The 17,552-nt window shown below is 39.1% G+C and overlaps 1 protein-coding gene across 1 annotated transcript in view; it reads right to left on the bottom strand.

Moving 5' to 3' along the window:
- gbe1b (glucan (1,4-alpha-), branching enzyme 1b) overlaps positions 1-17,552 on the bottom strand; it is a 323,593-nt gene that overhangs the window by 172,971 nt on the left and 133,070 nt on the right. Inside the window, exons 8-10 of the mRNA XM_030152339.1 lie at positions 7,443-7,558; positions 2,335-2,462; positions 1,954-2,052 (exon numbers count right to left, since the gene is read on the bottom strand). Of these exons, the coding sequence (XP_030008199.1) occupies positions 1,954-2,052; positions 2,335-2,462; positions 7,443-7,558 (343 nt within the window). The remainder of the gene's footprint in view (positions 1-1,953; positions 2,053-2,334; positions 2,463-7,442; positions 7,559-17,552) is intronic.

Here is a 17,552-nt window from a genome sequence, read left to right as displayed (position 1 = left end):
CATCCATAAGTTGAATTATGTCATTACATGCTTTTATAAAGCTTCTCTATTCTTTCCCTAAACAACCACTTAAACTGAAAAATATTTGTACAGCTCTTCTCTTCCACTGCCAAAGAATTATTATTATTATTATTATTATTATTATTATTATTATTATTATTATTATTATTTATTAATCTATCTATTTATTTTTTCTACCAATGTCGATATGCTGGTGAATTTTCATGATTATTCCAATTAAAGATACAATTTAAAATAAATACATAAATAAAGGTGATCAAGACAAAATAGCAATTGCCATGTACACTAGTAATAACAAAATAAATTCAATATGTACTGCAAAAAAAAAAATTTGAATTGAATATACTATCAATATTCATAATTGAAATTAGTATCATAAATATTATTAAGAATTGTAATTATTAGGAATTATTTTAATATGTAAACATGTATAAAGTGAAATACTATAAACATACAGCAAATTTCTTATTTGTAATACAGTCAAGTTCAATGCACTGTGATATATATATAATACAGTAAGTAACGTATTAATTATTTGTAATTCTAAAATAACTACTAACCACAGTGTAGAATTAAATATAAGAACTGTAAAAAAATTACAACAGCAGTATTAGTCCAATTAAAACAACATTAAAAATATATATGTTTTTGCGTCAAGCAAGTCCAATCGTGGAGAATCCAAAATAATCATTCAAAAAATACTAAAACTGATGAAATCCATGGCTTTGTTTGTTATTGTTAGTTATCACTGTTATTTTTTAGACTGTACAATTATAGTCTAGAACAGTGGGGGTCACCTAGAATTCAAATGGGGTCGCCTGAAATTTCTAGTAATTGATAAAAAAACAAAACAAACAAAAAAAAAAACTTACTAATAAAAAATATATGCTGAGTTGACAGAGACAATCTCAATCCATAACAGACATGACAAACTGTGAAGCTGAAACTGAAGCACTGTGGTACTGTTTATCTGTCAAATGTTCATTGTGGTCAGTTTCAGATGCTGCAGCTCTTTCATAATTCATAGTTTGAGTTCTTGTTTGTTCAGTATTAATTGTCAGCCTTGTAAATCCAAGCTGGACTGACTGTACATATCCTGACCAAGGAAAACCAATTCTCCCTTTGTGCAGTAATCTACACCTGGCTTTTCTGCCTCCGTCCATAATAACATACATTATATAGACTAAATGTCCTCTAAAATTAACGTGTATTTGCAACATAGTATAGCAAACTATTACATGAGGAAAAACCAACTAAATTCAGCCACAAAAAAAAAAAGCTCAGTTTTGAATGTCTGGGGTTGCCAAAAATTGGTGATGTTAAAATGGGGTCACGAGCCAAAAAAGGTTGGAAACTACTGGTCTATCTAGTCTAAATACAGAATAAACATCCACACTGTAGCGTTCTACCCTCACATTTAATACATGTCTCACCTCCGACGGTGCTTTTAAACTTGTTTTTTCCCTCTTGTGCACGTTGCATCTCATTTCGAGGTGTGCCAAGCCTCCTTTTTTCTATTTAAAATACACAAGAGCACAGTGCACGGGCTCCTCCAGGAAAATACAGGCCAAGTACCTTGTGTCACTCTATTGCTAAACAACTTTTACACTTGAAAGCTTCCTAAAGGGCTCAAAAAGCTTAGCAGCAGGCTCAGCTGTAATACAGTATACCACAAGAGTTTTAATGCTTCCTACCATGCCCTGTTACTCCCTTTGTCTTTCATCCCTGTTTTGAAAGCAAACGCTTTTCCGATTCTCTTTCTATTTGTAGTTTGTGCAGAAGTTTCAGTGTGAGCATCCCCATAGTGTCTGTAAAGCAGGCCTACAGTGTCTGTAAAACTCGCTTTGGGGGAGATAAAAGCAAGAGGGCACAAAAAGAGCAAGATGAAAAAAGAAAAAAAAAAGTAAAAAAAAAAAAAGTAAATCATCTTACCTGAATCCACTTGTCGGGAATGGCCATAGCCAGGCGGTAATCAAATCCAAGCCCCCCCTCTTCCACTCCTCTGCACAGAGCGGGCATCCCTGACACATCCTGTGCACAAGTCACACCGTTTCATTCCACATTTTCTTTTGTGAGCGCAGGGTTCTTTGCCAGAAGTCAAGCAAGATCACATCAATACTACTTCACAACTCAGGTATTAAGGGGGTAAAAATCCTATACCAGAGGCCAAAAAGACTGACATCCCATTTCCTTTTGCATTACTCCCTAATTACACCAATGAATACATAAGTAAGCCATGCCTAACTAATAAGTGCTTTTCATTAGTAATAGCTGTGGGCAGTGTCATTGGAAGGAAGTGCACGGCCGTGTTACCTCTGCAACGGTGATGCAGTCGGGATAAAGGGTATGGAGAATGTGATTGGCAAGCATCAGGTAAACCAAAGACTCTTCATCCACCTGTAGGCCAAAGTACTCGCTGTAGTCTCCAGAGAAGCCGGTGCCTGAGGAGTAAACACCCACATTATGTTTTCAACCCAAACTTCACTTCGAAAATACTTTGCAATTCCGCTCTGTTTTCTAGTGCACGAACCAGTTTAGCTCATGCGATTTTCTACATATTTACAGATTTGGGAACCGTCTGCAATGTTAGGGAATAAAGATAATTGTTTTTGTCTCGTTTGGCTCTTTTTTATTTTTTTTTTCTATTGTTTTTTTCAATCAATCAATCTTTATTTATACAGCATTTATACAGCAACATGCACTGAGGATGTAACACAAAGTGCTTTACATTTAAGTTTAAAAATCAGTACCACCCAACCACCTACCCATCCACTCTCACACACACACACACACACTCACACGCACGCACACACACACACGCACACACACACAAGTACACATGCACACACACATGCACACATACACTTAAAAAGACTGACTGATCATGATACTGCTAAAAAGGCCATTTTTTTGTTTGTTTGTTTTTTTTTAATGATTATTTCCAGAAGAATTGAATTACAGCAGAAATATGCACGGTTACCGAACAATTCTCACACAGCCCCAAAAAAACAGGAATTTTTGAAGTGCGTATTGGCAGACATGAGCAAGTGGCAGCACTATGAGACACTGACCTTGAGCAAGTAAACACACCCCCATTTTAGTAACCATTGGCGGCTGTGCGAGAATTGTTCGGTAACCGTGTGATCTCAAGATTCAGTAACGTTCCCTGGCCCCCTAGATCGCCAGATTTGTCCATTTGTGATTTTTTCTTGTGGGGCTATCTCAAGAGTAAAGTGTACACGACTCGACCAAGAACTGTGGATGAGTTAAAACAGAGAATTCAGGATGAAATTCACAGTATCCCAGCTGAGATGTTGCAGCGGTCAATGAGGAATCTCAACAGCAGATTTCAAGAATGCATTCGTACAGGAGGACGCCATCTACAGGAAGTCATTTTTAAAAAATGAAAATTCCATCATTGTTTCTTAAATGGCATGGTTTAAGGTTTCAATTACTATGAATAAAATATTTTTCTTCCATCACTCTTGGTTTTATTGGATTGTTAAAAAGTTCCCGTTTTTTTGTGTCACCCTGTACGTGTATTCACCCTGTATGTGTGCATGATGTAAAAGAATATTTTAAGTTTAATTGTAACACCCATGATGATCTCATGTTCATTGTTTGTTCTTTTGAAAACTAATAAATAAAAAGTAAAAAAAAAAAAGAAAGAAACAAAATGTAAAGAAGCAGGATATACTGCTTTGAATGGAGACATCTGCAACATTTCATTGTCTGAAGTATACTCCAGTGTCTGTAAAATGGCACCAAGATGCACTGGAATCTACAACAAGACAATGTACAATGGATCATGTCAACGCTGAGGCAAATGTCTAAATGAACTGCCCCTCATTTTCACTTTTCATGAGTATTTGTCACATCATGGAAAATTGCTTTGTGTGTTATTGTATTGCTATTGTATGGTGCTGTCCAAATTATTTCTGTGGAACATGTTCAGAGTTCTGAACTCTGGGCTGGATCGTTCCTTGGACCATTGTTTGCACAACTGTGTATCTTGTTGAAATTCAACTGGCACTTGAAGAGGAATTTTTTGTTGTTAATTCTCATGTCTGTTGGTGCAGATAAAAAATACGACTTTCAAACTGACAATTTTGATGATTTTGATGGTTTTATTGGGAGTGTGTACTTCATAAGAGAGAAAGAGATGTGTATAAAAGTGGAAAAAGATGCTTTTGAAAAAACAGTATAAGAGCAAAGAGTGTGATTAACTGGTTAAAATGGGGTTTTGGTGTCTATGCACTGGGATTCGAACATTCAAAATTTAATAAACATATGTAAAAAAAATGTTTTGAATGAATAGTTTGACTGGGGGATTGGGGGGGGGGGGTAGGTCGTAAGACATGGGGGTGTGAATACTTCATAAGACCAAGGGGTGGGGGGGTGAATAGTTTGTAAGGCGTGGAGGTGGGGGGGGGTTAAGAGTTCGTAAGACGTGGGAGTGGGGGGGTGAATAGTTCATAAGACCAGGGGGGGTAGTTCATAACACCAGGGTGTGGGGGGGTGAATAGTTCGTAAGACCTGGGGGTGGGGGGTGGGGATTAAGAGTTCATAAGACGTGGGAGTAGGGGGGTGGATAGTTGGCAAGACCAGGGGGTGGGTGGGTGAATAGTTCACAAGACTGGGAGGTGGGGGGGGTGAAGAGTTCGTAAGACTGGGAGGTGGGGGGGGTGAAGAGTTCCCAAGGCGTGGGGGGGGGGGGAATAACAGTTCGTAAAATGTGGGGGTGAGGGGGGTGAATAGTTCGCAAGACCTGGGGGTAGGGGGGTGAATAGTTCGCAAGACCGGGAGAAGGGGGTGTGGATAGTTCATAAGACTGGGAGGTGGAGGGGTAAAGAGTTGGTAAGGTGTGGGGGTGGGGGGATTAAGAGATCGTAAGATGTGGGGGTGGGGGGTGGATGTGGATAGTTCATAAGACTGGGGGTGGGGGGGTGAATAGTTCATAAGACCTGGGGGTAGGGGGGTGAATAGTTCGCAAGACCGGGAGAAGGGGGGGTGGATAGTTCATAAGACCGGGAGGTGGAGGGGTAAAGAGTTGGTAAGGTGTGGGGGTGGGGGGATTAAGAGATCGTAAGATGTGGGGGTGGGGGGTGGATGTGGATAGTTCATAAGACTGGGGGTGGGGGGGTGAATAGTTCATAAGACCTGGGGATAGGGGGGTTAATAGTTCATAAGACCGGGGGTTGGGGGGGGGGTGAATAGCTCGTAAGACATGGGGGTAAGGGGGTGAATAGTTCGTAAGACCTGCCTGGGGGTAGGGGGGTGAATAGTTCGCAAGACCGGGTGGAGGGGGGGTGAATAGTTCGTAAGACATTGGGGTTGGGGCGAATAGTTCGTAAGACCGGGGGGTGAGGTGGGGGCGGTGGGAGGGTGAGTAGTTAGTAAGACCGGGGGTTGGGGGGGTGAATAGTTCATAAGGCAGGGTGGGGGGGTGAATCGTTTGTAAGGGGTGGGGGTGGGGGGGCGTAGTTCGTAAGACCGGGGGTTGGGGGGATGAATAGTTCGTAAGACTGTAAGACTGGGGGTGGGGTGGGGGGGGGTGGGAGGGTGAATAGTTTGTAAGATTGGGGGTTGGGGGGGTGAGTAGTTCGTAAGGGGTGGGGGTGGGGGGGGGGGGCGGGGAGGGTGAATAGTTCGCCAGACCTGGGGGTAGGGGGGTGAATAGTTCGCAAGACCGGGAGGTGGGGGGGTGGATAGTTCATAAAACCGGGAGGTGGGGGGGTAAAGAGTTGGTAAGGTGTGGGGGTGGGGGGATTAAGAGATCGTAAGATGTGGGGGTGGGGGGTGGATGTGGATAGTTCATAAGACTGGGGGTGGGGGGGTGAATAGTTCATAAGACCGGGGGTTGGGGGGGGGTGAATAGCTCGTAGGACATGGTGGTAAGGGGGTGAATAGTTCGTAAGACCTGCCTGGGGGTAGGGGGGTGAATAGTTCGCAAGACCGGGTGGAGGGGGGGTGAATAGTTCGTAAGACATTGGGGTTGGGGCGAATAGTTCGTAAGACCGGGGGGTGGGGTGGGGGCGGTGGGAGGGTGAGTAGTTTGTAAGACCGGGGGTTGGGGGGGTGAATAGTTCATAAGGCAGGGTGGGGGGGTGAATCGTTTGTAAGGGGTGGGGGTGGGGGGCGTAGTTCGTAAGACCGGGGGTTGGGGGGATGAATAGTTCGTAAGACTGTAAGACTGGGGGTGGGGTGGGGGGGGTGGGAGGGTGAATAGTTTGTAAGATTGGGGGTTGGGGGGGTGAGTAGTTCGTAAGGGGTGGGGGTGGGGTGGGGGGGCTGGGAGGGTGAATAGTTCGCCAGACCTGGGGGTAGGGGGGTGAATAGTTCGCAAGACCGGGAGGTGGGGGGGTGGATAGTTCATAAAACCGGGAGGTGGGGGGGTAAAGAGTTGGTAAGGTGTGGGGGTGGGGGGATTAAGAGATCGTAAGATGTGGGGGTGGGGGGTGGATGTGGATAGTTCATAAGACTGGGGGTGGGGGGGTGAATAGTTCATAAGACCGGGGGTTGGGGGGGGGGTGAATAGCTCGTAGGACATGGTGGTAAGGGGGTGAATAGTTCGTAAGACCTGCCTGGGGGTAGGGGGGTGAATAGTTCGCAAGACCGGGTGGAGGGGGGGTGAATAGTTCGTAAGACATTGGGGTTGGGGCGAATAGTTCGTAAGACCGGGGGGTGGGGTGGGGGCGGTGGGAGGGTGAGTAGTTTGTAAGACCGGGGGTTGGGGGGGTGAATAGTTCGTAAGGCAGGGTGGGGGGGGTGAATAGTTTGTAAGATTGGGGGTTGGGGGGGTGAATAGTTTGTAAGGGGTGGGGGTGGGGGGCGTAGTTCGTAAGACCGGGGGTTGGGGGGATGAATAGTTCGTAAGACTGTAAGACTGGGGGTGGGGTGGGGGGGCTGGGAGGGTGAATAGTTTGTAAGACCAGGGGTTGGGGGGGTGTATAGTTTGTAAAACGGGGTGGGGGGGTGAATAGTTTGTAAGACTGGGGGTTGGGGGGGTGAATAGTTTGTGTGTGTGTGTGGGGGGGGGTAGTTCGTAAGACCGGGGGTTGGGGGGATGGTGGGGTGAATAGTTCGTAAGACCGGGGGGGGATGGGGGGGTGAATAGTTCGTAAGACCAGGGGGTGAACAGTTCGTAAGTTCAGGGAAGGGGCGGGATGGGGGTGATGGGGGGATGGGGGGGGTGAATAGTTCGTAAGACCAGGGGGTGAACAGTTCGTAAGTTCGGGGGGGCGTTAATAGTTTTTAAAGCTGGGGGGTGAGTTCTCCCCAAGTACCGCGTGCAACCCCCCCCCCTCCTAATGATCATTTCAGGCCCTTTTTAATTGTTGAATGCTGAAAACCTACATCTATCTCCTTTAAGGTTCATCTACAGTGTGCTTCTGTGGTCTAGTGCATATGGACAGACTTACCGATGCCATGGTGATGGTACAGCATAGAGGTGACGCCGTCGAACCTGAAGCCGTCAAAGCGATACTCCTCCATCCACCAGCGTAGGTTTGACAGAAGGAACCGAAGCACTTCCCAGCTACCGAAACACACACACAGACACACACCAAAGCACACAGCCAAGGTCAGATAAACAAGAAGCTGTGAATTATTCACACATCTCATCATGCACTTTAGGCACCACAGATTAATTTTCACCGCTACAGGACGTTCACATATTGATAACCAAAGCTCCATTATGTGGGAGATGGAGTGTCAGTGACAGGAGATGGCGTTTTCATTAACTACTCCGCAGAGGGGACACTGTCTTCCACGTGGCCAATTGTCAGGATGAGATATCAGTGCCTTACAGAAAACAGCAGCAAACTTCAGGTTTCAGGTTTGTGTTTATTCAGTCTTAATTAATAATACCGAAAATAAAAACAATGACGCTGATTTTAAGCCAACCCACTAAATTATGCTGGAACTGAATAGGCTTATACACGCCTCCTCTATGTTCAGATCAAAATTAGTTTTAGGTTATAGATATAAAGTCGTGGAAAAAATTATTAGACCACCCCTTGTTTTCTTCAATTTCTTGTTCATTTTAATGCCTGGTACAACTAAAGGTACGTTTGTTTGGACAAATATAATGATAACAACAAAAATAACTCATACTAGTTTAATTTCAGAGCTGATATCTATCCATTTTCCATGTTTTCTTGATAATAACCAAAATCACTTCAGTTCTTACATCAATATCTATACCATTGTACTGACAAAAACAGTGCTTTTAGACATTCCATGTTTTCTTTTCTGTCTGTTTTAGTCACATGACACACACAGGAGTTAGTACTTAATTGCATAACTGTTGTTTTTGATGACTTTTGATGGTCTAAGAATTTTTTCCACAACTGTATATTTACGTCAATAAACCAACAATCATTCTCACAAAGACCCAACGCTACTTTTGTGGCAGTTCGCAAATGATTTTTTCTCTATATTCAACCTTTCTTAAGGGATTTATTAAGGTTTATTGTAATATTATCCTCTTTATTTTGCATTTCTTCAGTAATCAGGTATTTTTCTATATTTAATTAACTGATCATGTAGATGTTCATTAAAGCTTCGAGTAAATTCAAAGGTTACTATATTAGAAACACAGAAAACTGAAGAAAAAGTGAGTTTTTCAGCAAAATATATCAATAACTGAATATAAAACAAGTGTTTCCATCAAAATTCAGGAAAGATTAGTGCAATACAATATCTGGCAATTGACTTGACAAGAAAAAAAATACATATATTTATTGAAATTTTTAATGTTAGAATCCCAGTATATAGACAAACAAAAAAAAACAAAAAAACATTTTAACCAGTTAATCACACTCTTTGCTGCTATACTGTTTTTTAATAGCATCTTTTTCACTTTTATACACATCTCTTTCTCTCTTGTGAAGTACACATTCCCAACAAAATCATCAAGATGATCAAAACTGTCAGTTTGAAAGTCGTATTTTTTATCTGCACCAACAGACACGATAATTAACAACAAAAAATTCCTGTTCAAGTGCCAGTTAGATTTATAGTTATGCAATATCTATACCATTGTACTGACAAAAACAGTGCTTTTAGGCATTCCATGTTTTCTTTTCTGTCTGTTTTAGTCACATGATACACACAGGAGTTAGTACTTAATTGTATAACTGTTGTTTTTGATGACTTTTGATGGTCTAAGAATTTTTTCCACAACTGTATATTTACATCAATAAACCAACAATCATTCTCACAAAGACCCAACGCTACTTTTGTGGCAGTTCGCAAATGATTTTTTTCTCTATATTCAACCTTTCTTAAGGGATTTATTGAGGTTTATTGTAATATTATCTTCTTTATTTTGCATTTCTTAAGTAATCAGGTAATTTTCTATGTTTAATTCACTGATCATGTAGATGTTCATTAAAGCTTCGAGTAAATTCAAAGGTTACTATATTAGAAACACAGAAAACTGAAGAAAAAGTGAGTTTTTCAGCAAAATATATCAATAACTGAATATAAAACAAGTGTTTCCATCAAAATTCAGGAAAGATTAGTGCAATACAATATCTGGCAATTGACTTGACAAGAAAAAAAATACATATATTTATTGAAATTTTTAATGTTAGAATCCCAGTACATAGACAAACAAAAAAAAAACCATTTTAACCAGTTAATCACACTCTTTGCTGCTATACTGTTTTTTAATAGCATCTTTTTCACTTTTATACACATCTCTTTCTCTCTTGTGAAGTACACATTCCCAACAAAACCATCAAGATGATCAAAACTGTCAGTTTGAAAGTCGTATTTTTTATCTGCACCAACAGACACAATAATTAACAACAACAAATTCCTGTTCAAGTGCCAGTTAGATTTATAGTTATGCAATATCTATACCATTGTACTGACAAAAACAGTGCTTTTAGGCATTCCATGTTTTCTTTTCTGTCTGTTTTAGTCACATGATACACACAGGAGTTAGTACTTAATTGTATAACTGTTGTTTTTGATGACTTTTGATGGTCTAAGAATTTTTTCCACAACTGTATATTTACGTCAATAAACCAACAATCATTCTCACAAAGACCCAATGCTACTTTTGTGGCAGTTCGCAAATGATTTTTTTCTCTATATTCAACCTTTCTTAAGGGATTTATTAAGGTTTATTGTAATATTATCCTCTTTATTTTGCATTTCTTAAGTAATCAGGTAATTTCCTATGTTTAATTCACTGATCATGTAGATGTTCATTAAAGCTTCGAGTAAATTCAAAGGTTACTATATTAGAAACACAGAAAACTGAAGAAAAAGTGAGTTTTTCAGCAAAATATATCAATAACTGAATATAAAACAAGTGTTTCCATCAAAATTCAGGAAAGATTAGTGCAATACAATATCTGGCAATTGACTTGACAAGAAAAAAAATACATATATTTATTGAAATTTTTAATGTTAGAATCCCAGTACATAGACAAACAAAAAAAAACCCCATTTTAACCAGTTAATCACACTCTTTGCTGCTATACTGTTTTTTAATAGCATCTTTTTCACTTTTATACACATCTCTTTCTCTCTTGTGAAGTACACATTCCCAACAAAATCATCAAGATGATCAAAACTGTCAGTTTGAAAGTCGTATTTTTTATCTGCACCAACAGACACAATAATTAACAACAAAAAATTCCTGTTCAAGTGCCAGTTAGATTTATAGTTATGCAATATCTATACCATTGTACTGACAAAAACAGTGCTTTTAGACATTCCATGTTTTCTTTTCTGTCTGTTTTAGTCACATGATCCACACAGGAGTTAGTACTTAATTGCATAACTGTTGTTTTTGATGACTTTTGATGGTCTAAGAATTTTTTCCACAACTGTATATTTACATCAATAAACCAACAATCATTCTCACAAAGACCCAACGCTACTTTTGTGGCAGTTCGCAAATGATTTTTTTCTCTATATTCAACCTTTCTTAAGGGATTTATTGAGGTTTATTGTAATATTATCTTCTTTATTTTGCATTTCTTAAGTAATCAGGTAATTTTCTATGTTTAATTCACTGATCATGTAGATGTTCATTAAAGCTTCGAGTAAATTCAAAGGTTACTATATTAGAAACACAGAAAACTGAAGAAAAAGTGAGTTTTTCAGCAAAATATATCAATAACTGAATATAAAACAAGTGTTTCCATCAAAATTCAGGAAAGATTAGTGCAATACAATATCTGGCAATTGACTTGACAAGAAAAAAAATACATATATTTATTGAAATTTTTAATGTTAGAATCCCAGTACATAGACAAACAAAAAAAAAAACCATTTTAACCAGTTAATCACACTCTTTGCTGCTATACTGTTTTTTAATAGCATCTTTTTCACTTTTATACACATCTCTTTCTCTCTTGTGAAGTACACATTCCCAACAAAACCATCAAGATGATCAAAACTGTCAGTTTGAAAGTCGTATTTTTTATCTGCACCAACAGACACGATAATTAACAACAACAAATTCCTGTTCAAGTGCCAGTTAGATTTATAGTTATGCAATATCTATGGCATTGTACTGACAAAAACAGTGCTTTTAGACATTCCATGTTTTCTTTTCTGTCTGTTTTAGTCACATGACTCACACAGGAGTTAGTACTTAATTGCATAACTGTTGTTTTTGATGACTTTTGATGGTCTAAGAATTTTTAAGCGACTGTAAACATCAAAAACCATTCCTCCAAGCAAGTGAATCTGGGTTGAGGGGCTATTACACTGCCTTGCCCAAGAGCAGTGTTTTTCAACTTTGGGGTTGCCTGAAATTTCTAATAATTGGTAAAAAATGTTTAAAAATTACAGAGAAGAAATTCTTTAATGATTCAGTGTATATTTCACACACTTTTCCTATAAAAATCAAGTTCAAATAAAATGCCGAATATAATATCTGAGAGGGCATATGTTGATTGACCTGATCACTTGCGTTACTATTAGTGCTGGGCAGCGATTAAATTTTTTAATCACAATTAATCACGTGGATTTCTGCGATTAATCGTGATTAATCACAAAGTTATACTGGGGCGGGGAGGGGGGCGTTGCTGATATTAACAGCATCTATTTCCTTTCAGTGATAGTTCAGACTCTTAGTACTCCGGTGATAAAAAATAATTCCACATTGCAGCACTTCCAAACAACTTTGTCCTTCTCACCCCCACTATCTGAAGACATTTAAAATGAAAATGTCCATGGAAAAGACCGGTACTTTTCTCCATGTTTATTTCCACACCAGTTTATTTCCGGTTGTGAGTGATTGACAGGAGTCTTAAGCCCACTAATAAGTACTAATACTAATAAGACCAAGAATATGTGATGTTCAGTTGTTAAAAGCAAGCAAAGGGGGCCCTCTAGTGGTCGGAATAAGTGTCACTAACGTATGTTTTGTCTTTTCGGTGTTACCGTAGTCAGTTCGGACATAAGAAGGAACTAACAGACACGTTTCTTTCACTCTGTTTGTATGGCCCCAAAAACGTTTGCCTGTGAGTTTTTATGTTCGGTTGTTGTAAGAATGAATAGTATAAAATATCTCTGATGTGAACCTTTGCTGCTGGGTAAAAATACATTGTAAATTTTAAATTAATCTGTAAATGCTAATCGTTAGCATGTCTATGGATTTTCCCATTCAAGTTAGCATCGAGCTAATCACATCGTAAATAAGTAAAGGTTAGTTCAAAGGCTGGCATATTATACCTAAACACAACCAATGAATTTACATAAACTTAGCATGAGCCTGCATAAAGAATTAGCAACCCATGTCCGACTGCTAGCATAAACGAATTAGCTTAAACATGTTAATAACACATTGTAAAAAACACATCCAAAATAACGTCATAAACATGTTTCTAACGGCACGTTTGCATGTGAAATTATTTAGCAAACAACAGAATGATTGATACATACAGGCGTTGCTTTTGCTGGAGTTAAACAAAGTTTGATTCAGCATTTCTCATAAAGTTCGCTGGCTTTTCTCCTCTCAGCTACACCGGCACTGGCGTTTGGTTCTAGTGCGTGTGGAGCGTCAAAATAAAAGCATGAGTTTCAAAATAAGAGTCCATATGTATAAATGAACTAAGACTTGCTTGAAAGGCAGAACGGCATTAACGGGAGATTAAAAAAAAATTATCGGCATTATTTAATGAATGCGTCAATGCGATAATAACGCGTTAACTTGCCCAGCCCTAGTTACTATGTTTCAACCTGCCCGAACACAGCTGAAGTCAGAAAACCGAACCGAACAAAGAATGGAAAGGTTTCTTCGTCCGCCTGACCCCGCTAAGACGTCTCCAAGAGAAACTGAGAAGCAGACACCAAAAAGGCGCATTATATACATTATATAGCCTAAATGTGGTCTAAAATTAGTGTTTATTTGCAAGTTGTATAGCAAACTATTACATGATCAAAAACTAATTAATTAATTTTAGCAAAAAAAAAGTCTTTGTTTTTCAATGTCTGGTTTGTGATGTTAAAAAGGGGTCATAAGTCAAAAAAGGTTGGAAAACACAGCTATAGAGACACTTATATTTATCATTAAAGGGAAATACAATACTTTTGTAAAGATTTGGGGTTCATTTATGGAGTTTCTGGACGGGGATGATTTCATAACAGCTTTGTTGTCTATTGTCTATTTGTTTTTTAAGATCACTGACCATATGGGTGCAGTCTATGTGGGGTCCAAACTGCGTCCACCCGTGTACGTACATTCCTGCCACATGTTTGTCATTCTTTTTCTTTCTTTATAAACCATGATGACAAACAGTCAGTTTCCAAACTAGCAAAATATACCACTAATACCTGCATATTGTGAATGTCTTCAAGTGTGCTTTTATACTTATTGATGTGTCTATTATTATGTTTTGTTTTGTGTTTGTGTGTTATGACTGAAAAAACACAATAAAAACACCTGTCAAAAAAAACATCAAAAATCATTCCTGTTTGTATCCCTCCAAAATATCTTTCCAAACCAGTGTTTTGAAAACCATTTATGAATTGCACATCTTTAAATTTATATTCTTGTCATTCCATAATTTAACCCCAAAAACAGAAATACATCCTCTTTTTATACATTTAACAGTTTTTTTTTGTGTTTTTTACTGTAAACATACAAACACCATATATCACCCCATTAAGGCCAAATGGAAATGACAAGTTATAATTGGTCTGGATGAATGTACAAATGTAACATCTTTTTGTTCTAAGGTACTGTATGTTTAACAAAATATAATAAAAAAAATTAAGACTTACATTAAGACCAGCTGTTTTTGTTTAGTTTTTTGTCAGAGACCTTATATGGAATGTGTGTATGTTAAATTTCATGCTTTACCATTGTTGATTTTTCAGACATGATAAACAAATGTGCTTAGTTGTCTGTTGTAATGTATCTTTCCAAATGAAAAAATAAAGTTATAAAAAATAAAAATAAAAATATGAATGAAGAAGCTGAAGAAAGCCCTAATAAAGTCCTGATCTGAGGTTAAAAAAACCCAAAACACACAAACACCTCTGAAATCATACCTACTTTCCCGTATCGAAAAGAACTTCTGAATAGAATCTGGGAGTGACCTTTGTTTAGCTCAGAACATTATTTGAACAGTTTTGTAATAAAACAAGTCATTGAATTTCATAACATGGGAACTGAGAAACAGTGGATTTGTGTGCACATAACGATCAGTTTTATGGATGATTCGTATGGGCTGTTTCTGTGGTACAATTATTAAGGCAAGGGGTACTATTTTTGGTTTGGTTTGTTCCTTTGTTTACAAAACTACTGGTTAAATTCATACCAAATTGGGTTTATAGATCACCAGTGACCCAAAATAGATGTGGTTACATTTTAGGTAAAGTAGGTCAAATTAAAAATTTTTAATGATTTTTTAAAATCTTTTTTTCCCCCATCTATATTATAAAAGCCAAGTGTCCTCTGTGTGCATGCATGTGTGTATGTGTATCTGCTTTAAAACCGATAAACTGGACAGAAGTAGCCTGCGCCTTTTGGAGTACTTATGTATTTTGGGTCAAGGATCAGACAGTTGAAAATTGCATATTGATACAACCAATACTTTTGGAGTTATTAGTTTTTTAAATTACAATGGGTTTAGCCGGAAATGGGGTGGGGGGACTGGGGGGCTGGATCCAGATCAACAGAAATACCGGGACAGACGGGAGAACCGGGTCTGGCTGTGATCACACACTAACAAGGTCGGTCTGGTTCTTACTCTTACTCTGGCCCGGGTCCCCTCTGCTGGTCAGACCCGGTCCGTTTACGTCCCCCTCTGGACCAACTTCTATCAAAACTCTGCTGCCCATTTTATCAACTCTACTGCTTCTAGAACCTGTGGATTCCCATGGGTCAATGAGCTAGTTTATTTATAATGGCTGAAATTTGTCTATTCTGTCTGTATCAAGGTTGTAATAGTTTTGGATTTTTACCCCCACCAGGAGGTACTGTGATCGCTTTGCTTTGTGTGCATGCATGTTTGTTTGTTTGTTTGTTTGTTTGTTTGTTAGCAAGATAACTCAAAAAGTTTTCATGAAATTTTGGTGGTGATCGGTGGTGGGCATGGGGACCCACTGATCTGCCTTGGCGGAGGTCTGCGCTCTCCAAGTGCTTTTCTTGTTCATTATAGTTTAGTTTTATTTAGTTTTGACTTTTTTTCTCTAATTCAGTTAGTTTTAATTCGTTTTTAGAGCAGGTTTGCTAGTTTTTATTAGTTTTCATTATTTTCTAAATGCTTAGTTTTAGTTCAGTTTCAGTTATTTTTTTATCTTCTTCTCCGTTGTATTCAAATAAATCCCAGACAGGACTCAGCTGCTTTTCTCCCAACTTTAGTCTCCATGTTTCCAGGTAGAGTGGGGACCAGAAGACGACTGGAAACCATAAGTGACCACAAGTGACGGACTGTCAAGTGTCGTATGGTGCCAGCAGCTAAAATTGCCAAAGCGAAATAAATCGATTTCATATCAATCCGACGTTGACAAAGACGAAAACTCAGGGAATTTTATCCAGAATTTTTATAAGTTTTAGTTAGTTTTGTAAACACACAATAGAGTTTCAGTTAGTTATCGTTTTTTTCTTTTAATTATAGTTTTTATTTATTTCAGTTCATGAAAATGTTTTTGCAATTCTAGTTTTTGTCATTTCGTTAGCTTTCGTTAACGATAATAACCTTGGTCTGTATCTATGCTGACATCAGCTGGATTGATGCCAAAATAAGCCACAATATGTGTGAGGGGCGGGGTTTTTTGTGCCTGGTACCACTTGTTCGACTAGTTAGAGGTTATGTTTTCATCAGGGTTTGGCCGTTTGTTTGTCTGTTAGCAAGATAACTCAAAAAGTTAAGGACGGATTTGGATGAAATTTTCAGGAAATGTTGATACTGGCACAAAGAACAAATGGTTAAATTTTGGTGGTGATTGGGGGTGGTGGTGGAGGTTGATCTGCCTTGAAGGAGGTCTGCGCTCTCAGAGTACTTTTCTAGTTATTATTTTTTAAGGTGGATCCCCGTAGCTCCACACAGTCAGACATGTCCGGTTGAAAACGTGAACAATAAATGCTACTTTCCCCATTTTCCATCAGACCACATGCATGACTACCGGGTAAGCGTTCAGTCGAGCTCAGCACATCCCTGTGCATTTGAACCGATAGGATTCAATGCTACACATGGGTAAACAAACACCATGCAAGGGAATTGAGTTCCCTCCCCTGAGGATGAGATCAATCATACACTTCTACTTGCTCTATCTTCAGTGAATGACAAGCTTCCAAGTCCTACAAGCAAAAGACTCTTGAAGCAAAAAAACAACAGGAATATGAAAGCGTAAGTTGTGACTGCGTTTTTGTTGCTACCAAAGCGTGTAGATGCTCTCGCTGCCTGTTGGTTGGACTGTGTTGGCGGAGGCTGGAGGAGGTGGATTCCATAAATGGCCCCGGTCCCCACTGACTGAGCGATGGGAGAGTCATCTGGATCTGAACAGCCACTCAAGGCAAAGTACACTACGCACCTCACCGCTTTCCTCTTCGCGCCGTGTTACCATGGAGACGTCAGCTAAAAACTCAAGATTTTGGTAATAGTATGTGTCTATGCGGTGTGTGTAATGAGCAACAATAGTAACACTGTACACATGGTGCAAATCAGCAGCTGCATCATGCACTTATGACACAGATTAAATGGAAGAACTGGAGGATCCGCTCAGGTTGGAATTCAGAACCACAGCTCTATGTACAATCACTTCACACAAAGGCTAAAGGTGAGCTGACGCACCGGACAAATGAAGATGTACGACATAAATATATCATTTTTTCTTCCATTTGTAGAGTATGTTTGCAATGTTTTCCTGGCAGGTTGCTGTTAGTCATGGTTCATCTCTAATTTAGGGTCGACAGGAGATGTACTTACAGTTAAATCCACAGTCTAACTCAGTGGTTCCCAACCTTTTTTCCGTCGTGACCCCAATTTCGCATTACAAATATTTTGCAACCCCAGACATTCAAAACGGAGACTTTTTTTTTTGCTAAAATT

The sequence above is a fragment of the Sphaeramia orbicularis genome, chromosome 13 (genome assembly GCF_902148855.1).
Source record: "Sphaeramia orbicularis chromosome 13, fSphaOr1.1, whole genome shotgun sequence".
Taxonomy (NCBI): Eukaryota; Metazoa; Chordata; class Actinopteri; order Kurtiformes; family Apogonidae; genus Sphaeramia; species Sphaeramia orbicularis.
This window is presented reverse-complemented; position numbering and strand designations above follow the sequence as displayed.